This window comes from Talpa occidentalis, unplaced genomic scaffold (genome assembly GCF_014898055.3).
Source record: "Talpa occidentalis isolate TD23 unplaced genomic scaffold, MPIMG_talOcc4v2.1 talOcc4.16, whole genome shotgun sequence".
NCBI lineage: Eukaryota > Metazoa > Chordata > Mammalia > Eulipotyphla > Talpidae > Talpa > Talpa occidentalis.
The window spans coordinates 60,201,939-60,217,462 of record NW_023601653.1 but is presented as its reverse complement, the minus strand read 5'-3'; the positions used below and the strand labels follow the sequence as shown (position 1 = coordinate 60,217,462).

Sequence of the window (15,524 nt, the reverse complement as noted above, 5' to 3'; positions counted from 1 at the left end):
GTAGCAAAGGCCCAAATTATTTACCATCTTGCTCTTGGAAGAAAGTCTGCTGATCCCTGTTTGAGTCTATTAGTGGAAACAAAACATACAAAATAAAATTCAAATAAACACAAAGCATCTATTTTAAATAACCGATGTTGCTTTAAATTTTCTATTTTCGGGCCTCCCTGGTGACCTAGATGTTAAAGCTCAGTGCTATCATGGCTACCACCCGAGTTGGATCCTAGCCAGGGAGCTAATCCACGTGGCGCAGCGGACCTCTCCTGTCTCGCCTGCTGCTCCCCTCAGCAGTGTAATTCAGTAAATCTGTCTGGTGAATCCTCTCACCTCCCACACCTCTGGCCTATACTGCAGTTCTTGTATGCATAAATAAACAAACCTTAAAAAAATTTAAAAAGCATTTTATAAAGAAAATTATACCAATGCAAATTAAGTGTTAAGCATTCTTGTTCATTTTAAGTGCTTCTAAAGTGAATTTATAGAATTGGCAAATTCAAAAACGAAAAAATGAACTTTTCTGGTTATCTATTAAGTTTAGAAATGGTATAAAAGAAGCTTTTGCTAATTAGTATCAGTTCACAAAGCTCTAAAGGAAGCAATTCTGATCATCTTCTTAGCAATAAAAAACACCTTTCAATTTCTCCAAAGCCAATATAATCATAAAGGAAAAGAGTTCTCTTCTTTATCCTTTACAATTTTAGACACATTTTTACATTTTCAGTAAGATTCTAATCCTATGCCAGAAATGGTATTCCTTAAAGTTCAAGTTTTAAATACTTGCATTTTTCCTGCCCGTAACAGATATATTTACACATTATTGGTAACACAGGATATCTTGGTATAGAACATTTATTTCATGAAACACTCAAAGTTTAGGTCAGTGGGAAATAATTTTAATCAAAGAATTGTACATTTTCTTCCCACATATCTTGCTTTGTATTAGGAAATGACATTGAGATCCATTTCACTACAATATTACAAAATATTTACAGGAAAATATTAAAAATAACTCGAACACAAAAGGCAAGATGGGGTGAAATAAACTGTTTTTTTCAGAAATCTCTACTCCAGTGCCCACAGCACACAGGAAGAGAAACAAATTAAGTAACAAAGATCCCCCATCACAAGTTTCCACAGAATTGGAAAGGGGGAAAAGTAACGGGATGAAAATGGTGGTATGAAAGGGAATGGATGTTAGCAGCACAGCTTCAATACCAACCTATTCTGAATGAAATATCCTCTCAGATGCTGTAAATTCTCAACAATGCTAAACTTTAGGATATTCCTTGAACTGAAATTAGAAAATACCCTGACACTGAAAGTAGCGCTTTTGCCTAAATTTTATAAGGGCCCCTTTCTCCATAAACCACTGATGTGGAGAGAAGCCTGTTCTGGCATCAGAAGCTGTCACAGTAGCCCTTCCATCTCTTTCATGAAAGCTTCATAAACATCATCCTTAGTTTGTACTGAGACGGGGACAGATGGGCCAGATTTGGGAGCTGCTTTGGCAAGAGGCACAGCAGAATCATCCTCTGATTTTCTTTGGGGAGTAGCAGTAGCCCCTTTATTCTCCCGACGTACCCTCAGTGCAGTGGGCACGAATCGAGTAATCTCTGCCTTAGGATTAGTGATCTGTGGCTTGGCACTGATGGTTGCTGTGGCTTTCTTCTCAATGGTGGCTGCACTTGTATCATCCGCCTTGGGTCGCTGAATCAAGTTGGGTGGAGCACTTAAAACCCCTGGGTTTGGCAAGGGAGCCGGTGGGAAAAGCCCAGGTGGGGCAGGTCCGAGTGGAGGCACCAAAGGTGGGCGCATCATGCCAGGACGAGGTGGCGGGATACCTGAATGAAGAGAAAATAGGCAGGTAAACACAACAATAAAATTTAACTATTAAGAACGTTAAAAACATGGGTTGATGATAATTCTGCTGCTTGCTGTTTGAAATTTAGGAATAGTCTGATGCTGAGGACCACTTTACTATAAAATAGTATTTACCCCCCTCCTTTTTTTTTTTAAAAGATTTATTTATGTATTTATACAAGCACTGGGTACAGTCATAAGCGTGGGAGGGTGAGAGAATTCACCAGAGACAGAGCGGAGAGCAGAACATGCAGACTGACGAAGCACACTGCTGAGGGAAGCAGCGAGGGGTCTGCGCGCCATGTGGGACCCTCTCCCGGTGGCTGGGGATCAAACAGGCGCTGCAGAGGCTGCGGGCAGCTTCGCAACCCAGCGCTCAACCGCTGCGCCACCGGGGAGGCCCAAAATAGTATTTACCTTTAACCTGTATTCCTGCACTTGTATTTTCTTCCTCTCTCAATGTACTTTAAAACATCTGGTTTCAAATTTGATCTTAAATTTGTCAAATTTCAGATTTGACAGCCCAAGATCCTATTCTAGCCGTATAAACGCTGCAAGGCCAAGGTTGGGGGTTTTAATTCCCATGCCTTATTCATTCATTTCCATACCACTCCTCCCTCCAAAGAAGTAACTCAATAAGCAGGAAATGTTAATTTTAACCCTGGAAGGAAAGATTGTCACTAATTAACATTACCATTACTGAAAAAGAATTCAGGTCCTATTGACTGTTCAAACACACTGTCACTGTTTACTAGGAAGTACAGATCTAATGTTCTTCAAATCTTAAGACTGAATATAAAGTACCAATTTTTTCATTAAATCCAAGACACTACTGGTTTATACACCCATAATTCCATATACCACCAGGAGAGGAAAAAAGTATGCTGGAAGCTTAATGGAAACCTTCACATTAAACTGGGACATTCAGTGTAGTAAGCCAGATATATACCTGTTACATACAACAAGGAAATGTCCTTGCAAACCTTGACAATGAGTAGAAGAGGGGGAAAAAAAAATCCCCCTTGAGACATTCCCCTTTAAGTAGATACTCATGAAGATGCATATACAATTCCTAATGTAATCCTAACAGAAATCTCAAATGGAGAATTTAATCTGAGTGGTGTTTGGCTGGGACAAGTCCCTCATGTGACTGGCAGTATCAAATGCAAATATCTGGAAGAAGTCAAGTTCAATCTAGATCAGAAGTAATTAAACAAAAGCATTTGAGATACCTCTTACTTTTAAGATCAAAATGTGAAAAGATGTCTTAGAGCAAGTAAAATATACAACAGACAAGTTTTTGTATAGAAATCAAAAGCTTTACCTGGAGGTGCAGGGGGAGGTAGCCTGGGTGGGGGTCCCCGAGGAGGAGGGCCAGGAGGCAGACCTGGAGGTGGACCTGGGGGAGGTCCAGGGGGTCGGCCTGGTGGTGGTCCTGGAGGTAAAAGCCGGGGTAAAGGCCCTCGCAGTCCTGGCATTCCAGGGGGTCTCAGGAATGGAGGAGCTCCTGAAAAGAGAAAAATGACGAATTAAAGTCAAACAAATATATATGAATTTGTAATTGTGGTACAAAGGTGACTCAGATGTGGTTTGACACCCCTTATCAATGAAATGAAAGAATTTTTAACAATGATTGAAAATGTGGGAAATAGAATTCTTTATCTGATGAGAAACAGGGTATTTCCCAGCTGTGACATGAAGCATACTCAAAACACAGTCACAGCTCGTTGGGATAGAAAAAGATGAGAAGCATTTTAAAATGGTTCTAATATAAGCTGAAAATGGAACTTTAATAAAGCAGGGTGTTTTCAAGATTCCCCTGGAACTCATTAAGATATAAACAAGGACCCCTAAGAATGATATAAAATAGGTAATTTTTTTGCAGCATTCAGAAAAGGATGAACTCAATTAGAGGAAAATTTTTCTTCAGTTAATTGTAGAATAAGGGACAAACATAACCTTCCAAGAAGTTCTATATGCCAAAGATTTGATTAGTATTACGTTTGTCTCTAAAGATCAAAACGACCAGCGAAAAACCCCCAAAGAAAAATAGTAGTTGTGGGCCTCCCCGGTGGCGCAGCGGTTGAGCGCTGGGTTGCGAAGCTGCCCGCGGCCTCTGCGGCGCCGGTTCGATCCCCGGCTGCTCCCCGGCCACCGGAGGAGGGTCCCACATGGCGCGCAGACCTCTCCTGCCGCCCGCTGCTCCCCTCAGCAGTGTACTTCGGTCCTTCTGCCTGCTCTGCTCCCTGCTCTGGCTCTGGTGAATTCTCTCACCCTCCAGCGCTTCTGACTGTACCCAGTGCATGTATAAACAAAACAAAAACAAATCAAATAAATAAATAAATAAAAACATGCCTCTAAAAAAAAAAAAAAAAAATAGTATTTGTTGTAGCCAAGTTCCCCTCACGACCAAGTCAGAACTGAGTCACCGTGTAACATTAAAAAATAGTACTAAAAAAACCAAACTCAATTAAAGATTCTAGTTTCTGCCTGCTAAGGTGGGAACTAAACACCCCTGAAAAAGGTTGGGTTCTGGACAAAAACATATTTGTTACAGTGCTGAGTAGCAAACAATGACAGAATTATTGTACTTACCCTGAGAATCCTTGATTCTTAAGGAACTGTACTACCGGGAAATAAAACAGGAATTCCAATGCTTACCTGGAGGTGGGCCTGGAGGAAGGCCTGTAGGTGGTCCAGGTGGCCTTAGAGGTGGGGCAGGTGGTGGTCCAAGAGGAGGCGGTCCGGGCATGGGAGGTGCTTGTATCTGAGAAGGAGGAACAGACTGTGGGGGAGCTTGCTGCTGTGCAGAAGCAGCAGATGTGCCATCAGAAAGAGATTCCTCTTTATGCTGTTTTTGTGATTGCTTTTCTGCTTCAGAGTCATCAGAATCATCTTCATCATCATCTTCTGAAAATTCCTCTACTTCGCGTCCCTCCTCTGGGATTTCCTGACCTGAAGGAAATTTTAAGTCAGGTAAATGAATTCATTTTTTTACCTCTTAAATGACAGTGATGCAAAGATAGACGCACAGGGAATACTTTCTTAAAACTAGTAATCAAACAGTCTACTTCCATGAAATACTTAGATGTGGAAGAACCAAATAGTGTTCTACAAGTATTCTGTGCTGAAGTAGCAGAGTGGAACAAGCCCAGGCTTTATGAGAAAACTGATAGATTTAAATGCCAGTTGGACCACTTACTAATGTCTCTAAATCTTAACTTTCACAAGACTTAGACTTAATACTTCAAGGTAGCTCAGATAATAAGCAACAAAATACATATAAAGCAACTGGCTTGTAGAAATACCAAAAGGTGACTCGTTATACCTTCCCTGCCATACCTGCCATTCGAAGCATCATGGCTTGAAGAGGAGTCAGCTCCTTCATATTCTTCTTTTTCTTCCTTGACTTTCCAGGCATATCTGCAAATCGAACACTCAAACCTACAGGTCAGAGGAGGGAGAGAGGACACTAGATTGATATCAACAAAATTCAGTTAACACTTAGCCCAGACTAGCTATTACTGCTGCCTACTATTTGATAACCTCAGAAAGATAGCCATATTAAAGATAGCATTAAATAATTGCTATGCTGATTAAAAAATTATTAATTAAAAACAATTAGGTATCATCTTTATGCCAATAAAAATGAATGCCAATTAAAAAAAAAAAAAGGAAATTTTCTGGAAAAATATAAATTGCTAAAATTGGTCAAAGTGAGAAGACCAGAACATACAAAAATCAAAGTTTAAGACCTACTCCCTAAAGATATCTGGCCCAAACAATTTCAAAAGTAAATTCAGTGTCTAGAAAAATGCCCCACATGTAGTAAAAACAAACAAAATCAGTTAGGAGTGCCATTTTCAGTCTCTGTATACGGATAAATATGTTTAAGAGAAACCAGTTAACAGCAACAAAGGAAAATTGGGCTAACAACCACATAGTTCCAGAGAAAACTGGAACTGCTAAGGCTCCATTGACTTTCTAGTTTCTCATACTTTTCATTATCAGCTCTCTCTACATACCCTTTAAAACTAGTATTTAGGTTTGCATCTATGTTTAAGAAATATCGGGAGAAAAACTCATCATTCTAAGTACTGATGTCCCTGGTATGGTAATAAACACTGATTTAAGCTACAAAAACAATTCCAAAAGAAGCTTGAAGACTATGGTGGTATATTATTATACATTTTGCACTGCTCACTGCTTATTATGATGCTGAAATTTGTCAGTATTGGTTCATATAAGACACCAAAACCACTAAATTTAAAGACTTCTAACACCACCATTTAAACAAGTTTATTAAAAAACATTGAGTATGGTTTTCCCAATAACATTATATGATTATTTTCCTTTAATATCTATAATGGAACATTTTAATGCTGTTGAATAGCCATTATCTTTCCCCTCCAAAGTAACTTTATTACAAGTACTTTTGTATTACATATACTGCTTAATTTTCCCTTCACAGACATTGAGTACTTACTATATGTCAAGAACTTACCAGATTTTTGAGATGTAAAGATGAACAGAACTATGATCCTTCCTTTCAAGAGGCTCAGTTACTTTCATAGTGTCATTAACAAATCAGGACCTTTGTTTTGTATGCTATTTACTGATCAGTACCATGGGACTTTCATCGGCACATACCTGACTTCTTTTCTTCATTGGTGTCTCTCTCATCATCACGGTGCACAAATTCATCACCTTCGCTTTCTCCATCTGATCTGTCAGTGTCACTGTCATCAGTACTGTCGTCGTGCTTATCTTGGTCCATGTCCTCAGGATAGCCATCATCTTCACTGGTGCTGGAAACATCATCATCATGACCACGTTGTGCTGAGAAGGGAGAAGGGAGCAGTCAACAAGGAATATGGCTACCCTCAAATACAGAAGATTATGCTCAATATTTTACTCAGATTAATTTGTTAAAGAAATTTTCTACATATCATTCTCAGCTATTCAGAGCCTGACAATATATTTATGTAACAGACAATAGTTGAAAAATTCTCCTTTCTAATAATGTAAGGTATTTCTTTAAAGTTTAAAATTGAAAGCAAATTTCACTTAGGAACTTGTATACACACAAGTATATCACGAGAGAGATGCAATGATATTCTAGTTTGATGACCATAAAACTAAAAAGGAAAAGAAGTTTAAGTACTAAGGACTTGGTAGTAAGAGTGACCTTTTTAAGAAAAGCCTCATTTTACAAAATGTTACACAGTTCAACTCTGAAAATGACAGTGGAAAGTTTAAAAGAGAAAAATGAACAGTAAATCCTTACCAAGTTCAGGACTATATAACATGTCTTCATCTCGCCTACGAGGAGGAAGATCTAGGGCAAAGCCCACTTTACGGCCATACATTTGCAAAACTTGAGGTGGTGGCGGCCCAGGAGGAGGGCCAGGAGGTTTTCTGCCAGGAGGCAATCGTGGAACACCGTGACCAAGGAGAGGAAGGATAGAAATTGCCCGAGTTGGAGGCCTGTGAAGAAAATTTTACAGTAAGCATGTTAACAAAGGTATTTATTTTTTCTAACAACTTCTAAGGGAAGTTAGTCACACTTAGTGAAATGAGGTGCTGCCTACATTCACAATGTCTCTTACTTCCCAACACATTTTTGGTACCTGGACAGTCAATAGGTGCTTTTAATAAATACTATTTGATTATGCCACCTTACCCATAGGCTGAGGTCTTCTTAAGGATGGAGGGTGGTTGGGCACCAGGAAGTGGAATGTCCTGGATCAAGATGTTGGAAGGTGCATGTGGCATATCTGGCAAAGGAATGCTCTCCACCTCCACATGCTGAGCATTCTGAAAGAGAGAATTTTTAATGGTATGATAAAAGAGTACTCCACAAATAACATTAAAAATTCAGCGCCCTTTGTTTGGTAACTTGAATTTGTTTCCCAACTAACATAAATATGAAAAAAGAACACAAAACTGTATTTTCAAAACAGTCCACGAATTGGAAAAAATCACTTTTTTTCTAGAGGACCCAAAACCCACTACTTTTCTACTCTATTAGCTGATTCTCATTGGTTATGACTTGAAATTGTTTTTCAGAGAAGTCCAACTGTTAAAAGTATCTCTAACATCTACATCACCCTATATATTCTGGATGATAGAATACTACATATCAGTTAACTCAGAAAGAACAAAATACACCAAAAGAGAGGAAGCTGGGCTCTAAAATTAGTCTGCCTCTTGAAATTTTGCCACATACTAGCTGTATGATACAAAGCAAGTTACCTTAGTTCCTTTATCTATAAAATGAGTCATATTACCTACTTTACAAAAAATTTTACCATTTGACTTTTTTTTTGAGGTAAAATTTACAATGAAATGTACACATTCAATGAGTCCTGACAAAGGCATATTCTTCATACTCCTTTACAGTGGATCCTTAACATTACCCCAAGATAAAGCTTATTAAAATATTCTTCCTCCATAGATCAGTTCTGCCTCTTTGAGAATGTCATTCAATTGGGGTCTTACTTATGAAAAATTAAGCCCATGTTTTTGCGATTTATCTATTAAATTTTTTATTCCAGTTTTAAGTATCAATAGTTTATTTTAATTTCTGAGTGATCTGATTTTATAAACATACGAATTTATCCATTAACTTTACTTAAAGTACACTTGGGCTATTTCCAGTCTGTGGCTATTAATGTGTTGGCAGATGGAGTAATTTTTCTTGTGTAAATATGAAGGATCAAATATGCTGCCCCACAGGGTAGGTGAACCTTACTGAGAAAGGTTCAACATGAATCAGTTCCCCCACTAACATTTTTGAGCAAATCTAGGCATTACATTTCAATTTATCTCTCAAAAAATTTAATTACCTTGACAGCATCAAAATACTGGCTAAGCTGAGCCCTCTTCTGTTCATATTCTACTTCTAGTTTTCTTAATTCTTTGTAAATATCTGGATTTTCTTTTTCATAGAGTCGTAAAATACGTTCAAAGGTCTCACGCAGCTTCTTACGTTTGTCTTTCAGCACCTTCTCATTTAACTGTGGTTGTTGCACTGGGTTAAACTCTTGAGAGGAAAAAAAAAGTAGGTTATGGCATCGAACACCAAAAGGTCACTTCATTTAGGTATCAATGTAATATATCCTTTAATGAAAACTATGCTTTATGTTAATCTTTTTTTTTGTGGGACCCTTGCTGGTGGCCAGGGATCGAACCAGCGCTGTAGAGGCTGCGGGCAGCCTCTCAACCCAGCACTCAACTGCTGCGCCACCAGGGGAGGCCCTTTATGTTAATCTTTTTAAAAGAGATCTAGCCATCAGACAGACGCTACAATTTTATTTAAAAAAACTACAATAGGGTTTTAAATTTCTGTCCTTTTAAGATAACTATTTTACTTGCTTTTCCAACAGAGTAGATCACAAAACTTCTCATTACAAGGAAAAAAATCCTATCTATGTATGGTGATAGATGTTAACTTACTGTAGTGATTATTTCATGATATACATATAGCAAATCATTATGTTCTACACCAAAAATACACTATCAATTATATCTCAAAAATATTTTTCAATTTACTTTTAAAGAATGTTACCTATTAACTTTTATTTTCCTTTTTACATTGTAAAAGGACAGGTTTATTAGGAAAAGGAGAAAGAGAGGAATCTGCATTGACATAGGCAGGCACAGACATTTGCAATTTTTTTAAAGGGGTAGATTTAAGATGCCTGCAGAGACACAGATGGGCAGGACAGCTCTTTCAACATCATTTTAACAGTCAATTTTCACTCCTCTACACTGAAAAATTAGTAAACTTTCAGTGAGACAGATCTGGCTTTACATACTACAGTGTTTTTGCCATTTCATTCTGAGATCCTGGGTACTTAAGGTCCCTCAACTTCATTGTCCTCTTCTTGAAAATGGGGACATAATTATTTTAAAAGAAAGCTTTGATGCTTAAATGTAATCTCAAAACACCTAGTGGTGACAGGCTCACCACTTATTTTTATAATGGACCATTGTTCCTTTTGTCCCTCCTTTTAACATGGGGCTTAATTTCAGGTGCTCTACCCCAAGAGGTGCTCTACCCCAAAAGGGATCAGCACAAGAGTCCCAGACCTGGTTGGTCAATCATACTTCCTCTGTCCTCTTCCTTTTTGCCAATCAACAAGTAAGAGATCAAGTGGCACGTTATCCTAGGGACCAGAGCCTTCTGACATTTTAAATGAAGGTGTAAGAGAGAGCAGCACTTACAAGCAGGGATAAAATAAACTTAAAGCTATCCGTGGACCTATTTATACACATATTCCATCTCCCATCCCAAGAGGTTTATCAGCAGAGTGAAGCTAACACAGATGGACAATCTTGATAATGACTGCTAGGTTTTAAAGATGACTGACTTAAGGGATTTACCAATTATGAGTTAAGGTAATTTTCTGTATATCTTAGATTGTACTGAATTTTTTTTAACCATAATTAAAGCCCCAGTGAAGTGTTCACCTCCTCTCCTTTTAAAATAGCTGCTTATCTCATTTTATAAATCCTATTAACGTTGGTGATTTTATTTATTTATTTATACATACATACATACAAGCACTGGGTACAGTCAGAAGCGCAGGAGGGTGAGAGAATTCATCAGAGCCAGAGCGGGGAGCAGAGCAGGCAGGAGGAGCTAAGTACACTGCTGAGGGGAGCAGTGGGCGGCAGGAGAGGTCTGCGCGCCATGCGGGACCCTCCTCCGGCGGCCGGGGAGCATCCAGGGATCGAACCAGCGCCGCAGAGGCTGCGGGCAGCTTCACAACCCAGCACTCAACCGCTGCACCACTGGGAAGGCCCTCCTAGCATGATTAATGAGTGCTGATTGCTTGTACTTTAACTTCAGCCTTACCACCTCCTAACAGTGTGATCTCTGTACCTGAGTTTCCTCACTAGTAAAAGAGGGACAACACATCTTCCTCGAAAAGTTGTGAGGCTTAAATAACGTGGGAAAAATCAGTGCACAGTAAGAAAGAGCTCAATGAACCCCAGCTATTATCTCCTTTAAAAGAAAACCCACATAACTCAATTAGGAGTTATTAAGTAGATAAAATGCTGACAAGGGACAGTGTTGTTCCCAGTGTTTACATCACAGGCAACAGTGGAATCAGTTTTGGTGAACTACACTAGGAAAGTTTTGGGAGCACAGAGCCTAATCCAGAACTCTTAGGCTAGCTGCACAAGTCCTGCCACATTATTTTAGAAACCTTGTAATATCATTGGATTTTACTGAACCCCAATGAATGAATTACTGAGAAGATCCACTGTACTTCTTTCATTATCTCTATTTTTAGGCAAATCATTGAACCCATATGGGTACATTAGTAAACAAAATTTAACAGGCACTGAAAAGAAAGGTACTAGAGGCACAGAAGGCAAAATTGGCAAAAACTTGACAGATGAAAAGCACATATGAATTAACTGGACGATTTTAACTTTGCAAGTTTAAAGTTTTCTATTCAAAAAGGGAAAACTAAAAAATCTATGTTCCAATACTGAGAGAACAATTATTTATGGGCTGAGATTAAAATTTTCAGTGCCAGCAAACACTGACTCCCAAGCAAGACAGTTATCTCATGTGGCACAAGACAGTTATTTCATGTGGCTCCAGTTACGACAAAGCTGTGAAGGTGCACGAGAGTGAATATAATTCTATTATAAAATGTGAAAATGGTAAGAAATTCTAATATGATTATTTCATAAAATTCAATTTTAAGCATCTGATTGATTTTTTTTCCTTTATCAAGGATCTTTGGAGCTTCTCATTGGAAAAAACACAAACAGACTTATATTTATAGTGGCAAAGTATTTAGATTCACAAGTTAGTTGCCAAAATTAAAAAAACACAGCAAACTAAAATTCTAAGTGATTTCAAAAACAAGCTTTCAGTCTTCTCTTAAAACATGCTGGCCAAGCTGGCTTTCATCACATTATAGCAACAACTAGTTCAAGCTCAATAATGACCTCTCTATTTTAGATGAGCTCTCTAGTTTGCAGGTTCCACCAGTCCACTGCATCAGCCTGACACTAAAACTAAAGCAAAACATCAAATGCTATCATGCTTTTTCCTTAGAGTTATGCTGCTTCATTTATTACCTGATTGCCAGCAATGTTTACCCCTGCTATGAAATATAGACATTTTATTAATCTTTACCCATTTCATCCAATTTCTCCATGTCCCGGATAATCTGTTTGGGATCTTTCATCTTCAAAACCGCAGCTCGTACCATCATTCGTTGCTTTTTGTTCTTAGAAAAAGGAAAGGACAGAATGTCAAGAAGCTGGGTACTCACAAGTATTTCAATTTGCTTCAAGAATCCATGTAAACTGAAACTGAACTTACTTGGTTTCTGATTACTTGTTTCAACCACCAGAAAAAGGGCTATGTAATTTTCTGCTCTCAAAAATGTTTCAACTTTAGAAATATGTATTATTCAATAGATCTGTTTTCTTAGATAAGTATTTCCTTTAACTTTGTGAGATATCTTTAGCATTTACCCAAAAACAAATTTTAATTTTTTCTTTTTTAAAAAAAGGGTTGTAGCTAAATTCTAAAACTATGTATTAGAGAAGTTTTGAAGATTTAATGTTAAACAATGAATCAAGAACACGCAATTACAAACTATTAAAAATCTGAGTTCTCTGAATGCTGTTAAGGCATGTTACTAAAAAAAGTAAATCCTTTCCTATTTTGGGGTAGCACTCTGCTATAAACTCAAAATGGCTACATAATCAGGAAAATGAGTGCATATTTATTTCCATCCAGTCGCTTTTAACAAAGCAGTACAGCAAAAAAGTTCTCAAAACTACTTAGCTCACGTGGAAATTTAACTGATGTTATAACCCCCCATCACACATTTCACTTTAAACTATAGTATTTTGGCTTAGGAAATTAGCTAAAGCAGCACAAGGTACCTTTTGTGGCAAATAACTGAAAATGTTATTTTCAAGCAACATTTATAAATAATAGGATGCTTCTGAAATCCTACCTTCTTTAATTCTCTCTTCCGGGCTTCCTTTCCTTAAAAGAGAAGAAGAAAATGTGAAAACCTTCAAATCCTGAACATTAATACTTTCTCAATTTAACATAGGTAAACCTTATATTGGGAGGCTTTCCTGTGCACTGTTGGACATTTACCAGATACCTTGCCTCTTACCCACTAGATGCCAAAAGCATCTTTCTAATTATGTCAACCAAAAATATCAAGAAATCTGTTTCACGTTTCATTAGAAACCAACTATGAAAAGAATCTGTTGTAAAAACAAATCTGCTGAAAATTTTAAATATGAAAAAAAGCTTTAAGCCAATTCTACTTTGCAAATTAAACAACTGAAAGTAAGAGTACTGACTTTTCTACACTTTTAAAGTTTTAATTATGTGCTCACAATAACAACGAACTGCTAACACTTAGCTGATTAAGTCATTAAAATACAGTGAAGTAGATTCCCTGAAGCTTGCAATTTTTTACCACACTCCCATCTTCATTCTTCATTAATGGGCACTTACGGGCCTGGTCTGTGGGGTTCATAAATTTTCCACTCTTGGTGGATGATGTCGATCTCCGTCCCATGTTGACAATTTGTATGGTTTTCCTCGTTCATTAAAAAAAAAAACAAAAACCTGCAAGGACAAAGAAAGAAGCAATTTTTCTTCTATTTGCAAGATTTCTTCCTTTACATATATGAAATTCCATTCCACCAACTCTGAAAAGAAACACTCCTTTGATTATCTTTTGAAACCTTATTCTTTCCCTTGTCTTGACTTTAGTGTCCAAGATACCTCAGCTTTCTCACCCAGAAAGAGCAGATTACCTCCTATCGTTTATAATATGACTTAAGATCATCCTGAATATCACTAAGTCACTAATTTAAACTCTTCTGAATGGCAGCGCTCATGGCAATTGAAAGAAAAAAAATGGAAATACTTATGAGCATGAGAAAAACCACTGGTGCTTTTTACAACATTCTCCCTTTATTTATATAGAGTGAAAGAGAAATTAAAAAGGACAGATTAATGATCTGGATTCAGTGACAAATAGTTCACCCTAAATTCTGTAACTGATTTAAGGTGGCACGCAATCCAAACACCTCTAAGATAGTAAAAACTCATTTAAGTCTATTTAATCCAGCTTTAGTTTTAATTCAAAAGCTTAAAAAAAAAACTAAAAACGCTAATATTTCAGATTTAAGTATATCTGAGGGACCTTCCTTCAGTATTAAGATATACAGAGAGATATCTCTCTCTCTATATTCTCTTACTAGTACCCACTTGATTCGTGATTTGTGTTTTTAAGATAACTTTAAGGGATAAGTGAAGAAAAGTACGATTAAAAATCCAAGTTTGACTTGATCTAAGCCACTATTACGTCACCTTTTTCTCTTATTCCAAATGAATGCAGCTTAACTCTTGCTATTTATTCTTTCCAATAGTAAAGGGTGACTTATTTCCTTCCTTATTAAATTAGACGCTTGTAAAAGGTGGGGGAGGGAAGAATACAAGGTAACGTTTATAGCAGACCATACAATTACACCTTTCCTTTATGGAGCTCTTATCAAATTCATTCATTGACGCCTCTTTCAGTAAGTGTTCAATTACCTTGCCTTCTGCTAAACGCGTCAACCTATTTCAGCGGCAAATAACTTACTGTTCCAACAGTTTCCTCCAACAGTTTCGCGTGCAGGCGAAAACAAACAAAATGAATACAAATACAAGCTCGCCTATCTTTGACGGCCTGAATCTTTTTTGCTTTCCTCCCTTTATTACCCTCCAATTCATATTTTGACCCTCCTCTCCCACAAGTGAGACACAGAACAGATACGAATTACAGAGAATTTTTGCAGCAAACATGATCGCCTCAGTGTGCACAAACGACTTTTTTGGTATCAAGGCAGAGGGGAACGCGCCCCCAAACCGTGGGGGACTCTAAACAGTCAAAGGCTCCAGGAGGACGGAGCCCAGGTCTACCGAAGACGGGAATCGCAGTAGCAACTGCCGAAACCATAGCGACGGTTGACCCTGACTCGAGGTACAAGACTTCAAACCTAAGTAACCCACCAACGTGCACCGGGGAGGCCGCGCTAACCATCCCAAGCAAAGTCAGCGGGCTAACCACCGGACGCCGCGCTGCCAGAGGCTGGGTAGTTTCCAGTCGGCGACCCGGAGACCCCACCGCGGAGAGGAAGAGCGGGGTAGCGGGGCCTAGTGTCCCCGAGGCAACCGCGCGGGCCCCAAGGGAGGCACGGGAAAGATGAAGAAACGAATGGAACCACCCCGCACACTCACACTTCTCTCGGGTTTCTGGGACTGGGAGAAGCGGGGAGGGGACGATTCTCGGCCTCTTTTATTTGGTAGGGGCCTTCACCTCTGCCTCTCGGTCAGCCACCCAGCCACCGCCATCTTGAAACCTCGCGCCCCTCCGCCATCCTTACGTCACTTCCGGTCTCTATGAGGGGGACGAACGCGGCGTTTCTCAGCCCGGAACCATAGAGAGTAATCCCGAACTGCGGGATGAGAGTCGCTTCCGCTCCAATCCTATACCGAGTTGGCTGGTTATCGGCTGAAAGCCCGCCCACATTGCGAAGGGGCGGGCACGTTCTGACGTAATTTCCGGCAGCTCCATTCACGGTGGCGCCAGAGACCGGCCGAGTTGCTA

At 38.8% G+C, this 15,524-nt stretch overlaps 1 protein-coding gene across 1 annotated transcript; it reads right to left on the bottom strand.

The window, feature by feature from the left end:
* Nucleotides 1-833: 833 nt before the first annotated feature.
* On the bottom strand, nt 834-15,316 carry WBP11 (WW domain binding protein 11). Its single transcript, XM_037514302.2, has 12 exons — nt 15,155-15,316; nt 13,379-13,492; nt 12,861-12,892; nt 12,026-12,119; nt 8,709-8,905; nt 7,544-7,677; nt 7,148-7,347; nt 6,511-6,699; nt 5,203-5,304; nt 4,522-4,815; nt 3,185-3,367; nt 834-1,841 (listed from the first exon to the last, which is right to left on the bottom strand). Exons 2-12 carry the CDS (start codon nt 13,440-13,442, stop codon nt 1,408-1,410), a joined length of 1,923 nt encoding a protein of 640 aa, XP_037370199.1. The 5' UTR covers nt 13,443-13,492; nt 15,155-15,316; the 3' UTR covers nt 834-1,407.
* Nucleotides 15,317-15,524: the final 208 nt, after the last annotated feature.